The sequence below is a fragment of the Fundulus heteroclitus genome, chromosome 19 (genome assembly GCF_011125445.2).
Source record: "Fundulus heteroclitus isolate FHET01 chromosome 19, MU-UCD_Fhet_4.1, whole genome shotgun sequence".
In the NCBI taxonomy this organism is placed as follows: Eukaryota; Metazoa; Chordata; class Actinopteri; order Cyprinodontiformes; family Fundulidae; genus Fundulus; species Fundulus heteroclitus.
In genome coordinates, this window is record NC_046379.1 from 22,760,313 (window position 1) to 22,780,211 (window position 19,899).

The following is a 19,899-nucleotide window of genomic DNA, read 5'->3' on the forward strand; positions in this document are numbered from 1 at the left end:
AGTGAAAACCAAACACAAGTGCACTGTTTGTACCAAGTATATAGGAAGAAGAAGAAAAGAAATCACAACTAAGCAAAAGCAACACAAGTAAAGATAAGATTAGCTGGCCTGCATCCTATTTTAATAATCGAACATTAACAGCTGGACATGCCAAGTTCCTAAACGGCTTGTTGAATCAGGGTAATACTGTTAGAGATAACATGACACTAAAGTCAAAATAGAGAGCTTGCTAACAGCAACAAAGGTTGAAAACCAGAAATTGGTAAAGATTAATTATTCAGTGAAGGGCCCCACGTGCAGGTCTGTAATGCAAACAAGTATTTAGATAAAAATTTAGAATTATGTCTATTAAGGGTCATGGGTACAGAGATTATCCAAGCAAAAGAAAACAAAAAAAATGTATATAGCAAAAGACAGACTTTCAATACAACTACATGATTCTGTTATACGCCTAACTGTAATTTAAAGCTATTAAAACAATTTACACGGTCGTTTTGTGTTTTATACTTCTTGACCACAAATATTTTGTCTTATGGATGTTAATACATAAACGTTTTGAGGACATGTTACGGCACGTATAAAGCACCGTTCAGCGTTGGTTACTGATTCCCTGTTAGCTTAGCAGAGTTAGCCTGTAGCACGCGGAGAGATCCCACCGCTGCAGTCTCTTCAGCGCGTGCTGAGAGGAACACAAACTTTGAGCCGCGAGACACACGCACGCACCCTTGAACAGCCTCGCGGCAGCAGGAGCCGAGCAGGTTTGTCACTGAAGTATAGCGCTGCACAGCTACAGCCCAGCGGCTTTATTTCAGACCGGTTAACTGCACTGTTAGTTCGTAACAGCCTTTCCTCCATGTTCTCAGTGTTGGGACCGCAGTAAAGAGCACACAAACATGACAACCACGATGCCCAGGAGCGTGCTCCGCGAAGCTTCCCATCAGATAATAGCCGGTGGATCCGCTGGTGAGTTAATTATCCCTCATCCATTAATTTTGACGCCTTTGTTGCGATTACGCAAGAGTTGCAGCACTTGCGGCTACGCATGGGCGACTTAGGAAAAAAAAGCGTTTAGGGACACCTGTTCTTCAGTTGTTCCCATGAAAAAGTAACCCCTGGAATGGTGCGTGTTAATCGTATTGCTCTCGCAGCTGAAATGTAAATGTGCCGTCTGGATGTTTAGGTCACTAACAAAGAGTCAGCGTTTCTCACCAAGATAGTTCCCTCCCATTTTGCGTACGCAGCGGTCATTTTACGCTGGTTGCGCAGTTTTACGCATGCGTAACTGTGTTGCCACCTTTCACTTAGAAAGGCGACGTTATTTGTACTTTGTGCGGCACAGACGCTCTAGGAAGCGACTGGCATGGGGTTCAAAATGAAGTGGGAGGGAGAAAGCGTATAGAGAAGAATTATAGACATGTAACCCTGCAGGGTTTAGAATACAGCATACCGGTATATTGTCATAGTCCCAACTTGTCCTGCATAAGAACGAGGAAGTGTTTTTTAAATGCATGAGCTGTTTTAAAGAAAATAGAAATTCAACAGTAAGACCTTCAACTTAATCTAACACATGGTGACACTAGGTATACAACAACCTATATTTTGTGGTGGTTTCGTCTGCTTGAGGACAGAGATGTTTGTGTGTTTTTTATATTTTTGTTTTGTTTTTTAATGATGTGGACTAATTCCGTCTGAAATAAAGGTGAATAATTGGAGGACACATATTTGTGCAAAAGGTGTGTCAAAACGTTTCAACTGGACCATAAAGCCTATTGTTAGGTTATTTGATTAATTGGCAACAATTGATGATAATAATAAATTATCATTTATTGCTAATGTACATGCAAACAATGCTTTTTCTGCTAATGTTTGCATAAAATAATTTTTTTAATCTTGGACACGCAGCAGAGATGACTGAGTTGGCGTGAATTATTATATATATATATATATATATATATATATATATATATATATATATATATATATATATATATATATATATTTATTTATTTATTTATTTATTTATTTATTTATTTATTTTTACTTTACTTGATGGGGACACAGAGTGGAAGTGAATCACTTTGTTTTTATTGACAAACTGTTCTTATGATGGGAGGCTGCTATTCCTTGCAGTAGATCGGGCTTGCTTGTGCACCCGTGCTCTGGTCCAAAAACTAACCACATCACATATAGCACCTTCATTGCTGAAGCTGCTTCAAGGGGTAGAAAAATAGACATTCTAAGGAAATGTAGTTACAAGGTGCAGACACTAAAGGGAGACACTTTCACAGAGTTCAAAATGAAGGGAAATGGAGGGAAGCGTAAACAAAGGAATAGAGGGACAGAATATGTTGAGAGAAAGTTTAGAATAGATACAGGTTTGAATTCAGCAATGCTGATTACTGCAATACATTTGCAGATTATGCATGAGTTGTGAATTGTGCACTGGTAAAGATTGACTTGTCAAATATGGATATAACAGAACAAATAACTACATTAGCTTTAAATTCTTACTTCCCCTAGCAGTGTCAAAGGTAGCTTACACCTCAGGCTGGCACGCTTTTAAGAAAAGTGGCGAATAAGAGTTGGACTGATGGACTTTACTTGCTTGGACCATAGAAGGGGGTTTGCTGTCTGTCTGCTTATTCTTTCACAATGCTAACCCTAACCGAATTTAAATTCCTTGTTTGTACCCTCAAACATGGCGAAGAAAGCTGATTCTGCTTCTGAATTGTTGTGCTCTTTGGTAATTTTGCCAAGCTGGTCTTATGAACATAATATAGTCTGCTTATTCATTTTATTTTTTGGTCCAGAAAGCGGCTGTAGAACATATTTTTCTGAATAGCACCATTTGTGCCCTATGTTTTTAACAGCGTTTTTACAGAAATGAGGACCACACACTTCCTGTTTAAAATAATAATATGAATTTTCAAAAACACGGGAAATCCTTTAAAATAATCACATTGTGGGTCGTGCTTCGGTGGCGCCCTTAGTCCTCGACGTGGCTGACCCAGGTTCGACTCCGACCTATGGTCCTTTGCCGCATGTCTCTCTCCCCCCCCCCCCCTCCCCTCTCCTACCCCCTTTCCTGTCAGCCTAATATATGAAAAACGAGCCACTAGTGCCGTAAAAACCTAAAAAAAAAAAAAAAAAATCCAAAAAAGAATCACATTGTTATTCATGTTCATAGTAAATTTGTTGTTAACAGCTGATTAAAAACACCTGACAAGGTTCTAAAATAAGAAACTGCCGTAAACAGTAGTGATTAAAAGGAGCAAAATGTTTTGTACAGCTATAGCTGTGTCTCTTTGGGGTTTTGAATGAGCTACAACTTCTGATTGATTTTTATTTTTTTATTTTCCTACACATTTAAAGCCACCATCACACCACAATAGATTGAAATATGCTGATTTTTTTTTTTTATTTTATTTTTTTCCTTGTCCTGTTTTGTGAAGAATCCTTAATACAATACTTTTAAGGGAGATTTTTAGGCAGATTTAGTTACACTCCATCTGGCTGTTAAAATTTAGTTTTACTCCCTGACTATGTCTAGGTTTCTGTCATGCTTTGTGGGTTTTAGCACCATTGAGTTGGGTTAATTGTTGATTTCTGACCTTCCAAGAAGTTACTCTCTTGTCACTCCTAAGCAGTGAATGTGTGTTTGTGTCAAAATGTCACCGGTTTATTGACGTTTCATGAATCGCAAATACATTAATCTCATCCAACATTACAGATGTCACAAAGTTTGTTCTTTGTGCGCTGGACCAGTATACTGTTGGCATTTCAAATAGGGTTGAGCCTGTTTGGTTGGTGTGTTGTCATGCTGTGCATTTAGAAATGCATTGTTCATAACCAGGATATTTGGAGGAGGGAATCTTTGTGTATATTTGCAAACCTTTCCCAAAATACAGTTCAGACTGTTCCTTTTGCACAATTTGAAATGTTTACACTTTGTCAAGTAGCATTTGCTCAGTTGGAGTAAAGTGGTAATGACAGAGAGGTAGATATTAGCTCGTGAGATGGCAATAAAAATATTTGTACTGCTCCCAGCCGCCACCAGATGGCAATGCTTTCCACGGTCTCTAAATTTGCTAGAGTTGGCATGTTAGGGAGATGCTCTTTCTTTTATTTGGCAACTATTTGGCATAAGGCGCACTGTGAATTAACGTATCTGTGTGTGTGTCTATGTTCACACATAAGGCGCACCGGATTATAAGTTGCATTAAATATTCTTCCCAAGTGTTTAACATCACTCTGCCCCTCCGCGTACACACAAACTACCTGAGAGGGAGAGCTATCTGTCTCTATCGGGAATACAGATTACTTGCACAACGCTGCAAAATAAACTTCAATGTTATATTGAATTAACTTACTAGGTTTATTGCTGCTAGTGCGTCCTCCGGGCATGGTCTGCCTTACATGAATGCACTTCTAGTTTAGACATTACAGTCAGGCAGTCTGGTAGACTGCTCAGGGGTCCTGTTACTGCTGATCAGGTAGTGACACAATGTACTGTAATGCTCCGAATATCCCTTGAGCTTTGTTGCTTACCAAAGTCTTACTTACACATTTTAACATATTTTTGAGCGCATTGTACCGCATAAAATCAGTCAGTAAGCACAGCATGTACGATAATCGCATATAAGGTGCTATAGATTTTTGAGAAAATTTAAGGATTTTAAGTGCGCCTTTATAGTCTGAAAAATACGGTATGTTTGTTCCAGGTTTTTTCTATACCTGATCAATCCTTGCTTTCTTACCCATGAAACCTCTGCAGAAGACAGTTGACGTTCGCTGGCTGAAGCAGTAGAAGGAGCTCCCCCTATAAGACTATTAATATGGCAATGCACACATTCAAAGTGGCTTGTCATGTTTGTTTGTTTTTTTTCCAGCTCTGATCTTTAAAGACAGACTTCAACAGTTAATGAAAGCAAAGCAGTAACAGAAATGTTGTAATTCTTTTTACAGTGACAGTATTTTTTTTCTTTTTAAAATTGATGTTTTTCTATTGCTGCTGTATTCTAACACAGGCTTTAGCCAATATTTGCAAAAACCACACCAGAAGAACCTCACTGAGGTGACGACACTGATTAGGGTCTGATAAATGAATGAAGCTGGCTGCCCACAGTAAAGCGCACCCAATTTAATAACCGGGGGAGTGATTCACTCACATTCTTCCCTCCTATTAAAACTAAACTCGGTCCGTGTGGTGCATTGGGGATGTCCGGCGTAATCATCAGCTCGCTCAGATTTCCCCAGCCAGATCTTTCTTCTCTAAAATGAATCCACATTACTGTGTAAACAAAGCAGTTGCAATGTTTTGCTGCCAAATATATATACCTGTTTAAAATCGGCAAAGTCTGCCGACGCTTTGGCAACCATTTAACAACATATCCCTTTTTCTTTCTACCGCATCATTTGTACCAAATCAATATTTAAGTGAAAATGCTTGGATTTACAGTGTCGTGTTTGTTTGATAAATCATTAATAAACTGAATGATTAGTTAATGTTTATAATTAATCAGCCTTTTTTCGTGATGAATCGTTAATTGTGATCCATAGCTCTGCTGTCAAATTAGATTTCCCAGATATTTTTTTTCCCCCAAACAAAAAAAAAATATTCCAGAATTCATATTTCAAATTTGTCATATGTTAGCATTAAGCATATGATCACTGGTCAAGACCACTGAAACATAAACAAAAGCTCATAACAGTCACCACCGGTTTCATCACTAAGTAAGAATATGAACACTATTGTAAAATAGTTTAAGAAAAAAAAACAACTTTCAATAATGATGCTTATAAGAAATGAATACAGCACCAATAGGAATTACTGCAGATGTAGACAAGTTCTCCAGCTCCTATAATAAGCTCAAGATGAGCTCTTTCTTGCTCGGTTGTTGCCACTTTTTTTTTCTTTCTTTCTTTTATCTTTTAATATTTACAAAATTTGCATTTCATGGACTGCTCTGACACTCGTTGACATCATGATATTTACAGCTCTTTATCATTTCTGAGGACTTCTGCTATTTGTAGGGAAACTTGGCTTTGGTCTGGAGAATCCGTTGTGAGTTGGCCCACAAGGAGGAGAAAGAAGCCGGAGGCGTCATTTGATCGGGCATGTAGATAAGTAACCAGGAACAAGTGCAGATTGTTTCTACACCATGTTGATTTTTCCAGGTGAACAAGCAGACTTCTGTTGACAGTACAGGACCATGAAACCGTTTCCTTATTTATTTATTTATTTTATTATGCTAGCTGGTGTTTTAGCGTTTTTTTTTTTTTTTAACAAGTTGAGTAGGATTATTTCTGTCCTTCTGTTGACAGGTGGGTGTAAATCATACACAAGACCGTTTGTCTCTTTGGGATCTCTTGATCCATAGATTATTTAACTTCCAAAATTGTGTCCAACTTTCTGCAACTTTTAGGGCATATTTTCGGGTAATGTGTAGTTGTTGAAGTTTATTTTCTACATTTTTTATGAGATAATGAGCAACTCTGTTTTCAGCTGTTTCTGCTGCCAGAGTAGAGATTAAGAGATGAAAATCTGCCCAGAGTCACTTTTGCAATGCTGTGCTTACAAAGAATGAATGAATGATGCTTTTTATGAAACATTTGGTTCAACATCTAGCGTATTAGTCTTGCTTCCATTATAGCCAACAGCCCAGCTCTGTTATCACCTCCCCGGTCTCCTGGGTCTCCTAACTGGCTGACTTGAACTCTTATCCCGAAGCTGAGGGGCTCTCATCTGTCCTCACTAAAGACTGATGGGGGCAAGCAGGGGACAGAAGGGAGTTTTTTATGTGAGCAAAGTGAACTTGGTGTTTCTCCACACCTTCACCCCCCCACCAGAACAATTTCTTTCTTCTGTCTTGGTTTACTGTTAACAAGGATGGAGAGAGATAATTTATCTGCACCTTGGTCACAGGGCTTGTTTCAAATATAATCAGGAAGAAAAGCGGCGTTAGTGCTGTCTAAAATAATTGGTGTTTGATGTTCTGTGACGCAAAGGGTTGAGATGGCGTTGTCTTCAGCTGTGCTTCATATTGTTGAAACTTTAAGAAGTGAAAATAGTCAATTAGGTTGATGTTGGTGTTAGAAGATAAGAAGCAGGTTACATTTCTTAAATTGTGATTAACTTGAGCCATTTCTTTATTTATCCATTTATAAAGCACATTTGAAAACTATCCCAGTTGTACCAACATGCTGTACAGACTAATTATAAAAAATCTAGACAAACATAAGAAGCTTTTAAAAATCAATACACGTATCAAAACACTGAAACCATTCAAAACAGGACGGGGCCTACAATAGAACCCTGAGGCCCTCCACAACCAGTGTTCTATGCAATCACAGCACTTTTTAGCCTTTTTTAAAGAGGTGTTATTATGACGTCCTTTAGTTCATGGTCCTGGGCCAATCTCCCTTAAAATGGGACATTTTTGCTAAATTGCTAAATGACCCTGGAATGTCAATCGCACTGTCACTGCCTCCAAAACTGTTGAATTCCCAAATACTTTGGGATTTATTTTTGTTTAAACTGAGGAAATGGCTCTCCATCGAAGATATCACTCTAAGATTGTTTTGCGGTAACTGAACTAAAGCAGAACTAACAAGAATGGGGAATTTTATTTGTAAATCATCTGCAAAGAAATAAAAGAATGTATTTGGTGTTTAGTGATTGATGCCTGTTGTAGAAAACACAAGGAAAGTTGAATGAGGCCTCAATAGGAGCCCTGGGGTACTTCACAACTGAGAGGGGATGGTGATAAAGAATACTGACCTAAATGAATAAAGAGGCTCCTGATGTACAGATGGCACTGAATTCGTTAGGGTCCTGTACCTCTGAAGCCTACACGCAACTCCAGACAAGTTATAGAATGTTATGGTCTATTGTTATAAAACATCGGTCTGACCTAAAAGGACTAAAAAGTTACCAGATTCAACATCTGAAACCATGTCTTTAATAACTTTCAACCCTTTCATTCATGAATTATGTTAAACTCATTCAGGATTGTTCGTCTGTCGGCCTAATATTTTTTTTCTGACATGGAGGTGGACAACATGGGTTAACGCTTTAGATTATGTATGTGAGAAACAAAGTAATAAAATTAAAGAAAGTCCATATTTTACCATCTTTAAAACTTTTGTCCAGTGGAATTGTAAAAAAAAAGCGTCCCTGCTTTTCTTAGCGTCTGCTCTGTCCATGCTCCAGTCCTATTCCCTCCTCATTCAGCTCTTTGCCCTGACCCCTCAGATCCCCATGTCCCGTTGTGGAACTGTGTATTTTAAAAATGAAAAGCCATATTCTGCCATATTACAAAATAGAGCAGAAAACCAAAAGTAATGGTGTGACCTCAACAATGTACTTAATTGTCAGTACAAATAATTCACATAAAAACTGCCACACAGAGGTTTTATTTTGAGCTTTCTGATGGTTTTCTTTGTCCTTTATCTCTGTTAGATGCCAGGTTCTCGGCTTTGTCTGCCAGGTTCTCAGCTTTGTCTGCATCCTTAGGTGCACCCTCGCTATACACCTGGTATCTAATCCTCCCCTTTCTGACAGACAGTAATAGGCTCTGGCTTCTTTTTCATTCAGACAGCAGCAGTACCGGAATTAATTTCTCATTTCCACGTCATTCACATTATGCCCACAAGGGGGTAGTAGCTCCCTGTTGGATGTATTTATGGGAAAGTTATAAGGTTGGAAGGTTTCTGTCGTTACTGTTGGTTACAGGGAGATTGATGCATGAGGGTTCTGCATCTTGTCTTGGGGTCTTAAAAAAGAAATAAGAATGAAAAATAGGCATAACTTGTAAAATAAAAAAAGGAAATTAGAAGCTAAAATTTGAAAGAAAATAAACAATGATGAAATAACGAGTGGAGTAAATGTGTAAATAGCTAATCTATCTAGTTACATGATATTCGCTGTAATGTTTTTCTAAGTCCTTTGTTATTTCCTCGCTTGAAGCTTTTTTTTTTAAACTCCATGAGTAAATCGATCCGTCTCCAGCAAATGGACTGTGACGACATGAGACAGATGTGATTGCCGCAGCTCTCCCTCCAGACTGTCAGAGCCTCGCTCTGACTGCACCGCAACCCTTTTGATTTAATTGGTTTTAGACGGGGGGGTGAAATCAGTCGCGGAAGAACAAATAAAGCCCATTACTCTAAATGAAAGCGAGGAAGAAAAGAGGAGAGAGTTGGGAAATAAAATAAATAGTAAAAAAAAAAAATTGTGCGCGTCTGTGCGCGCGCACCCCGGGCCTGCCCGCGCGCGTGCTGGCATTTGGCAGTGGATGTTATTCCTCTCCCCGCAATTCCCGAGTGGCAGCAACCAATCACAGCGGAATTAGGACTAATATTTATTTCCAGAAACAATTGTGCAGGTTTCAGGGGGGCTTTGATTGAACTCCTGGCAGACATGTTGTAGACAGATGTTAAGATGACCTCATGTTAGGAGTAATGTTGGTTCTGGATGGGACTGATCAGCTCCCTCTGCTTAACATCTTTTTTTTTTTTTTTTTTTTTTTTTTGGTCTTCAGTCTCTATGCGCAGAGGCGCGTATTCCATGTGTGCTTTGACTCGCATTTAATGCCAGCCATTTGCATTTTTGTTCCAACCTTGACAGACAGATGTTCCAGGATGCTGCGATGGTTAAAATGGGCCACGATAGAGGTGAAGGATGTCTACTTTAACCGGACACGTGTCCTTTGTTGCAAACACGTCCGCCCTGCAGAGAGATCGGGATCTTTCATCAGCGCAGCTCCTCTGCCATCCTCTTAATTTACACGCCTAAAAGCTTTTTCCTCCTGACAGACCTACCGGATCCCTCGTTGTGTCAATCGTAGACATTTGGGACTTTCTCCAACTAATTAGGAAGAACGTCCTTTTATTTAAAGTAACTCCTCATTTAAAGAGGAACATTACAGCACGCCAATTAATTCTAAAATAAACATAATAATCAGTCGCGGTTTTCCACACAATAAATGTTTATCAAAAGGTCGTGAGAGATTAGGAGAACGGGGAAAGACGTGATCGTCTGATCGATGCTATTTAAAGGCCTCGGTTGCCGAAGAAAAATGTTGACTGTGCCCAGTCTATATATATGAAAAATAGTGTTAGAAACATTGTTACTCATTTTTGCTTATACAATACGTGCGGATACTTTTGTAGTGAAAATGCTTGTTACTGTATGAGCTGCTTCTGAGAGTCGTGACCTTGATTATCAGTGAGAAGGGTTCAGCTGCTGATTTCATAAGGAGCGCCTGACTCAACGCGTGCTGGTCTCGCTGGGGCGACATGTAGTCCGGGAAAGACGCCGCGCGCGGCTACAGGACATGAGATGAGAGCCTCGGAGGGTTCACGCGCACCGTCCAGCTTCCGTTGTCAGCAGACAGGAGCGCGTGCATGACGTTCTGTAACGGCAGTCACACGCGAGCAGAATACTTAGGTGACACGTTAACTGATGGCATTATTACATGCAGTGTAATGCTACATTATTACAGCCTGATAATGCCCCTTAAAAAATCAAAGCCAAGTATTTTTTAAGATAAAGATTAATCAGAATTAGTTAACAATTCCCCAATAAGGAAACTGTATTTTAAATGTGTATTGTTTTATTCAAACTTATGTTAATGATGTTATGGAAGTAGATGGTTTGTAGGCCTTTTATTAATACCCCTTTCTTATTTAAAATAAAAACGCATGCAAAAAAAAAACATTAAAAAAACATTATTCTAGCTGCGTACTGTCTAATAAAAACAAAACAAAAACCTAAGATAGCCCGCGGTGTTATCTTCATTAAACGTGTTATTTTCACAGCAATATATTAAAAAATAAAATAAAAAATATTTGGAATGCAGAAAAAGACGAGGTGTCATGCAGATTCATTATTAATAAATTGTTAAATTGAATAAGTACACAGAAAACGTTACTGACTGAAATCCAGCTCTTATAATATGAGCAAGGATTCTATCCTTTGACTTTAGTAATTTAAGGCCACTATTCTATTCAATAACAAATGTTCATAGTACCGCCATGAGTAGAGTAGTGGCTTTAGCACAGAGATTATGGCAATCTCTGTGCTTTTAGTTCCATTAATGAATTGAGCACCAGATTTTTTTTTAGGGGGCTTGGCCGAGGGAGCAAATGGTGCATTAAACACTAAGTACTTTCAGCTAATCATATCAGTGATTTATTTTCTCTAAATAAAATAAATCTTTGTTCATGGTTTTTGTTGTACATTCAGTAGATGGTAATCAACCATGTTGGAATTCCTCCACAGTGATGGTGAACCCTGATCAACCTCACTTCACCTCACACGCAAACACAGATCTTCTCTCACACTAACAATTTCTATAAATGGTATTAATAATAAAATATTGTCACGGCAACAGTTGATTCAAGCGGTTTATTGTAACGCTGTGCTTTATCTTCAGCTCATATTTAGCTAATGTAATTTTGCTTTTCAGGAGCAGAATTTATACTTTGATCAGCCTGAAACGGCGAATGAAACTAGGAGAAAGGCAGACATAAAAATGACAAATCGACATCACAAAATAAAAATAAAAATTCCAGGGCACCAGGAAACTGAGCGTAAACATAGCATAGCACATGACAACATCAGTAAAAGTGGGAGGGAAATCAGCTCAATGGTTAACTGAGCACTTTCACTAAGTAGAAAAGGGGCAGAAAAAAAGAGACCAAGGATTCAGTTGTGGGAATCGACTGTGTTTGCTTGCATCTGGAATATGTATTTATGCAAAAAAAAAAAAAGTGTGTGTGTGTGTGTGTGTGTGTGGTGGTGGTGGTGGGGGGGGGGGGTTGCCATCATGTAATGGAAGAGTCAGATTCGTGTTATGTTTGTTTCTGCCTGTTGTGCATCTGAGTGACATATATTTGCTGGGAAGGAGGCTATAATTGGATGGGTTTGTGGGTGGAAATCTGCATGTAAGCAGTGGTGTATGTCCCGTTTTTGTTTAGTTGTTGTTCACATGTGTTTGGATTCTGTTGCAATATGTGTGTTTAGTTTTGAGTTGTCAACTACGGCATTTATTCTTTTTTTTTTTAAGTCTTCAAACAATCTTTACTTTTTTTAAAATAAAGATGGGGCTGCTGTCATCATTCCTTTAATTTCTGAATCTTTGAAGTTCTATCACCGATATTTATGGTCATATACAGTCATTATAGAAATCAGAAAAAATACAAACGCAAGAATATCATGCTTTTAAAGTCTCTATTTAGTTTCTCAAGAGTCACAACATGCTCTCTGTTTATTCTCCAACACTTTGTTCCTTACGAACTCTGACGTGTGTTGAAAAGTCTTGAATTGGGCATTTAACCTCCTGCCCTGTAGCTTGTAGCCACGGTTGGTAGCAGGTCAGACATATGGGGGTTTCTCTTGCGGTCGAGGTTACCGCTGCATGGATTACTAATCCTGCTTTTCTCTCTACTCTTTAGCTTTTGATCTGTTGTAAAATTGTTTTGTCTATTGTTTGAAAATCTTTATAAACAAAATAAAAAGGTCAGGGTCACAGCAAACCTTGCTTTTTTAAGTCTGAATGTGACTGCAAAGTTCAGATTCAATAATTACAAGCCCTTCATGCTCTTGCTGCAAGCACTGATATATAAATAAACATAATAAGTACTGTCAAAAAACAAAAACAAAACCGGACAGACTGAAACCCCTGAATTACATGCCTGTTTTGGTGCGTGTGCGTGTTTGATGGCTTGATTCTCTGGATGAGCTGGAGATTTGCAGCGCAGGTTTGTACAGTAAGCCTCAGCCAAAAACTGTCATTCTTTCTCCCCTTTTTAGCCCTGCAGTTGGGAGGCCGGCTTAGCCACTTTTGGGTTAATTCTATCAAGAAGAACGGTGCTTTGGGCCAATGCAGTAATTATAATGCAATTTGTTGGGCTCAGGGGCCAATTTATGCCATTTCAGGGGATCAAGTCTATCCTCTACCCGGTGGCCATGCTGGTAGATGTCTCAGGGCAAGGCTTTAATTAGGGAAGCTCACATTTGAGACACTTTGTATTATTTCTGACCTCCTGTGGTTGGACGATGACATGCTTATGGAAAAGATGCTGGCAGAGGAAGAGGGGAAAAAAAATCAGATGATTTAATGAGAAACAAAGCTAAATGAAAGGTCATGTTTGGAATTTGTTTACCATTATCATTTTGAAATCAAAGTCGTGCAGTGAAATCAAAGCGGACGTAAAAAAAACAACAAAAAACTAAACAAAACAAAAAAAAAAAACGTCACAGACTGGAAAGAGTCTCTGAAGAGCTGCAAGAGGAATCCACCAGCTCTCCTCAATTTGTTTGAAATAAGAGCAAGTAATGGAGATTTCAAAGACGCTGCCAGCTTGCTGAAAAAAAGCGGTGTGCTAGCGTCTTAATGTTCATCTGCTGCAACCCCGAGGACACTGCGGTGTGCTTGAAATTTGTCTGGTTTTCATTTCTGATTAAAGGGCAAAGTTTAACATCTGTGCAAATTAGGAGGAATGGGGAAAAAAATGGCTTTTTAATTTCTTGCACAGCTGCCTAATAAGCCTTTTATCCAAATATTTACCAAATTTTAAAGTCAGAAGTATATAGGGCAGAAGAGAGCCATAATGCAGATTGATTTATTTATTTGTTTATTTTTACTTTGCCTCTATAGTGCACAGAGTAAAAAACTAATACTTATCACAGTGATCCCTTTTAGCATAAATTCCTGGGGAAGATCATGATCTTTAAGCTAATATCAAGATGGATAAGTTTGCTGATTCTTTTCCATGCACTTGCTAGAGAATTTAGCTAACATGGATGTTCCACCCTCAGAAAACAAGATGACCCCATCACATCTGGGTTCAGTTTGCCACAGGTATCCTTGGAAATCTTCATATTTTCAGCATGCGTCTTCATTTAAGCTGAAAGTTCTCCAAGCCTGCGTTCAGCACACAGAGACCTGGAAAACCTTTCACTCTGCACTCGGGTCCAAACCATGACACAAAACATTTTCTGCGGTTCTACATGAGTTTTAAGACTAGAGTTCCCACTGAGAAGCGTTCGATGGAGCAAAGAATCCCCAGTCTTCTAGCGGGTCGACGACGAAGGGAGAGCAGCGGCCGAGAGGCGGGACAGTAGAACGCTGTCAGCGGTGTGACGGTGTGAGCTTTTAACATAGATTCAGTTCTCACTGTATGATAAGCTTGAGTATCTTGGTGTCATGGTCATCACTGCATTATTTACTACTATTTAAAACAAAAATATAAAGCGGAATTCCTGTCATATATTACATTATTATATTATTTGCTTTTTTAACACATAAAAGTCCTGAAATATTCCTAAAGCTGCCAAAAATTATTAAACATTGAGATTACAGCAATGGGAATGTTATTTCTTTTATTGTTGTTGTTTCAGTCACAAAACAAAAATGATCCAACATAAAACAATTGGTGAGCCCAAGAAAGACGACAAAACGGGCAGAAGCAGGCCACTGGTATGCCTAACTCTAAAATTGCAGACTTTAACAAGTTACCTTTTTTAATTTATTAAAAAAAAAAAAAAAAACATTTGACCAAATTTCATTCCAAAGTACATATTCATTCAGTCGTATATGTATTTAAAATATGTTGTGATTGTTTCTTTTTAAAAGGAAATGGTGAATTGCATGTTTTAATCTCTATATATTAGGGGTATTCTACTACTGAGCTCCAAGACGAGACCAGCAGCTCTGTTTGAACCCTTTTACACTTTGGTACAATAAACTTACAATCATCTCTTAAATTGTATTTAGTTCAACGCAGTACAAAATAACTTTGAACACGATATGACTAGGTGTTTTATTTTGCGTAAAACATTATTTAAATTCTTTTGTAATAAACTGTCATAAATTCCATAAGATTAGACAAAAAAATCAATTTGTGTGATCATAGTAGCCCCAAAAAGCTTCAACTAAAGCAAATCTTTAGTTTTACACAAAACACTGTTTTTTGAAAATTTTACCTTTTTTAATGTAGTTAATATTCTGCCTCCATGTTAGCCTGCCATCAGTCATGACCCTGTATCAAGAACATACAATTATTAGTTTATTTTCAATGCACAAAATAATAATAATTTTTGCCATTTCTTCTGCAAAAAAAAATAGTTTTTAAAAATGTTTTTATTAATGCAACAAAAGAAAACATACTGATATTAGCCTATTTTGTTATTATATTATTGTGGCATAAATTATCCCTTTTTCTGTTTGTTGTATTTCTAAACCAAAACAAGCATTTTTACCATAATTTTATTTTATTTTATTTATTTTTTACTTTTTATATATCGTGTACAAGTAAAACAAGAGGACTCTTTGATAATTAGTGGGCTATTTACAGTCAGGTGCTTAACTTACTGTTGTTAAATCAGTAAAGGCTGCGATGCCTTAATAAGAAATATGGATGATGCTCTTTTAGTTTTCACATCATGATTGCTCATGTTTTTTGTAACCAAAACAACAACATTATTCTTTTTTATGAGCAGAATGTAGCAGCTTTCTTTGTTTCAGGCATCTGACTGCCAGTATTCCAGCAATGGGTGGGGGAGGGGCATTGCTCCATAGAGCCAGAGAAAAACTCCAGTCCCTTTGACACTATTTGTGACATGACTATCTCTGACATGACATTGAACATATTTCTCAACCTTATACAATGACTGAGGTTTTTCTGAACCCATGTCCTTTCAAACCCCTGGTATACCTTGTTGCCCGTAACCAGCAGCCTGTGCTCAGTTATATACTTAACATTATATAAGTTTTATGTCCATGTTCTGTTAAATGTTCTATTCAGGAACCATAGAACATTTCACAGAGTAAATGTATAAGTAGGCTTATTTTTTTACATAAGAAATGTAAGGTTTTAAAATCTTTATTCTGAATGAGAAGTAGCGCACTTAAGCTAGTCCGAGGGACCCTAAGAGGCAATGTAGCGTGTTTATACTCTGGGCTGGCTCTGGATTAACCTTTGTACTTAAATAGGAATAATTTAATGGTTATATATGTCAAAACACGAGGGTGTTGATTACTGTAATGAAGGTAAAGTTTTCAGATATGAAAAGGTGAAACGGTGCATCAGAGAATCTGATGCGGATGCAGAAGAACCATCCACCAGCTTATTTACGAAACAAACCGACTGACAGCTGTTTCCACAGTGAGAAACTGATGTCAACATCTTCTCAAGGAGAATGTCAAAATCCCAACCTATCTAAAATTTGTCTATCAGAGCAAATCATTTTCTCTCCTTTTTGTTTCATACCTATCTTGATTTCGATTCAGGGTGCCTGTGAGATCCTAACTGTAGGTTGACTTGAAGTAAAATACGGTTTCATCATAATTGCACCAAACCGGAAAACCGAAAAGCTCGTTTATGATCTAATAGATTTTATTTGAAACAGAAAAGCAATAATTATTCCTACTGCAGCTAAAATAATCTAATATTTCAATTATTGCAATTTTAATATTTATTTAGTTTTATTTTCTGCATTGACGTAAGCAAAAATAAAAATAAAAACTCTACTAAGTTTAGTAGTGATTTTTGCGTAAATGATTTTTGAGTAATCCAGGAGTGAAACCGCTAATATTTGCAGGCTATCTGCTTGGGTAGCCAACCAGCATCGGCTCCTTTATAGACATGCTGCTCTACGCTTGTTTAATGTACTTTATAAAGGGTTATTGCTTAATTAGAGTCATGATTTTGGTTTGTTTAGTCTCCACATCATACCTGTCTGTGTGTCTTGGAGACCTGAAATATTACCAATTCCCGACAGAAAAGTGATTAACTTTCTTTCAGCCCGCTGACTGGCAGTGCGCAGAAACATGATGGGAAGGGGCAGTGCTGGGTACCATACAGCTGGAAGGAACTTTGGTCCTTTTGGCACTTTCTCTGGCTTTTAATTAAAAAGGCCCCAAACCTTAAATACTACCGTTATTGGAGTTCCAGGTGGTGCACTTTAATGTCCACATCATGGCTGTCTCTTAATATTTCTTGTTGTTTTGTATTTCTCTAAAAGCAAGAAGAAAGTAAGTAGCTTGTCGCTCAGCAACAGGTGAGGGAGGGTCTGTGCTACATTCCTTTCAGCTCTGAACAACCAGAAAACGCTGGTCACTTCAGTAGTTTCTCTGCATATCTTGTTTAAAGGACCTGAAACCGTGGACAGCTGAGTGTGACGGAAATATTAGTGATCTTTGACACCTTGGTGCACATTGATATCATTTACTGACTTCTGCCTATTCTGATTTAAAGTTTTCTTTCTTCAGACTTTTTTTGGTTTGGCTTGCTTGCCTTTCAGGTTTGTACTTGCCATGTAAGGGTTTGAGGAAAAGTGTTCAAAAATGTCCCCTTGTCTTCTCTCTGTACCGCACAAGAAGAAATCTTTCAGGAGCTCCACGGGTGTTCCGCTCTTTCCTGAATTGCGGTACTCTCGGGTGTGTTTCATAATGGTACATGGACCGTTGCAGCCTGATGTATCGCACCCGAGGGAGAAACTGCGCTCTGCGCCAATCTATCAGTCCCCAGCTTGAGGAAGACTAAATGACACGCTCATACGTCTGCCATTATAGCCCCCCCGTCATATTCCGGGTTTGCTTTAATTTGAGGCTATAGCCCCCACCTACTCGGCATTGAGGCAAAGGTGGTTTTGCAAAATTACGTTTTACTGTGATTATTCAGGAAATATTACGTTAGAATATTTGCTGCTGGATTATTTTACTGTAGTAATTTTTAAGCTGTTGTATAAACACGACAATGTAAGCAAAGCCTTTATTAGACCACCAGTTGTCAGTATGCTTTATTTTAGTACTTCACTGGTATTTACAACACCCACTTTTTCTAGTTTAGTACATTTATTTTTCTAACCGTAATGATGATTATACAAATATTACTAATATTTCCTAAATTCAATTTCTACTTTATACAATAACACTATGGCTTTTGGTTTTTCGTAAGTGGGAAGGAGACAAGGTAATTACCCTTGGGGCAATTAGAGAAAGGGGCTGAGGGAGTAGCAAGTCATTTTCTAACCCAAACATCCTGGTCCGAGGGGCCGGAGTGGCTGGACAGCCTCCCGGAGACCGCTGGCTGGCTCGCTGGGAGCCGTTCGCAGGGTAGCAGATCAGGGTTTGTTTTCTTTCTCCGGAGGCAGGCCCCTGAAACTTCTGCCAGATGAACTGCACCTGAACGCCAGCAGCTCTCCCACTACAGTCAGCAGAGGGAGCGATTCACTGTCCTTGGCCGAGTGCGCCCATGTGCATGCAATCCTTAAGACAGCTTCATCGCATTAACCAGTACCGAAGATCAGAGAGAAAGCCTGTTGCTGGGTGTTATTTTCTTGCAGGCTCTGTTGGGCGGTCTGACAGTGTTTGTGCCGATCTCTAAACATGCACAACCGCCAGAGTATTGTTGGGCCATTACTTCCAACTTTTGGAACAACAACAACAAAGAATCCCTGCTAATCCCTTCGAAAAAGTGAACTTGAGAAGAAAACATTGTGCAGCGTTGCTTTACATTTATTTTGGTGCTTTGCTAACGTGTTTAGCTCTTCAGTGTATTATTTAAAACAAATAAATAGGTAAATCCATAGCTAAATGGAGTCAACCACAGATGTCAGGCTGTATATATTGGAGATACTTTTATACCCCACAGCAGCATAGATTACAAAATTATTGTGACAGGGTGTGTGGCAATCTCTGTAATTGCTGTAAATGGTCAAACACTCGTGCGTAAAGCTGAGCGGTGGATGTATTGGCGCTGTTGGAAGACCTTGGAGGGAGAATTAGGAGGAAACGCGGTTTCAGGCATCAAATACTTCCTGGCCAATGATGATGACTGGTAGGGCTGAACAATTAATCGCATTTTCAATATAATCGCAATTAAAAAAAAAAACGCAATTTCCAAATCGCAGAGTCTGCAGATTTTGGCTATGTAACAATCAGGGAATTAGACACGTCCATTAGGTGTCGGTAAAATGTTTAAAGTGGGTTTGCCTCCACATGGAAGGGAAGACAGTTGCAGCAGTGAGATAATCTAATTTTATTGCTTGTTTTAGAGTTTATATAATCATACATAGCATTAAGTACAGGTCAATCAGTTTAATACATAGACTTGTTTGTTTGTTGCACTTTATGTTCAACAAGGATTGATGTCCAAATCAACTAAAAGCTGTTCTCTTGAACAATATTCTGATTAATAGAAACATTAACAGTTCTTGTTTTAAATAGTCCTTGTTTACAAACATCTTTATTTAGAGGGCATTTTTGTTGCTTGTGGTTAATGCGGAGAAAAGTCAAAATTGCAATTTTGGTTGAAATATATTGTAGGCAGAACGCAATCATTTCTGCTTTGAGTTTAGATGCTGTGGGTCTTTTAGCACCTAATCTGCACAGCGAGGAAACAAATTGATTTGTTGTTTGTATATGTTTAAAAAGACATGATAAATTAAACTGGGGGGAAAAAAAATCGCATTAAATCGCAATATTAAGAAAAAAAATTGCAATTAGATTATTTTCCAAAATCGTTCAGCCCTAATGACTGGCCAGTATACCACTTTAGACTCCAAGCGTTGCATTTTGCTATAACCTACAGGGGAAAGTGGCTAAACTCGCCTCCAGGTGCTGAAAGGCAGCTCTCCGACCCCCAGAGCACAGGGAAGGTACGCGCTCCGCTCAAACCCATGCTGCACTCACCGTCCATCGGCTGCCTAAAATGCTTTTTGCGTGTTAATTTTTTAATATTATTTAATTATTTTGGGGGAGGGAGGGGGTCTTATCTTGGGGAAAACCTCTCATTCATCCTCTCCCTCCTCTGAATGTCGATCTGAGCGCACAGCCTCAGAGGAATTTTAACAGGAGCACAGCTTTTATCTGACATTGAAAACAGCAA

At 38.5% G+C, this 19,899-nt stretch overlaps 1 protein-coding gene across 2 annotated transcripts in view; it reads left to right on the plus strand.

Moving 5' to 3' along the window:
- Positions 1-612: 612 nt before the first annotated feature.
- slc25a21 (solute carrier family 25 member 21) overlaps positions 613-19,899 on the plus strand; it is a 148,147-nt gene continuing 128,860 nt past the window's right edge. Inside the window, exons 1-2 of one of the 2 annotated variants that reach the window (XM_036150546.1) lie at positions 613-758; positions 864-963. In XM_036150546.1, the coding sequence (XP_036006439.1) occupies positions 894-963 (70 nt within the window). In that variant the 5' untranslated portion in view covers positions 613-758; positions 864-893. The other variant, XM_036150547.1, reaches the window with a different exon arrangement.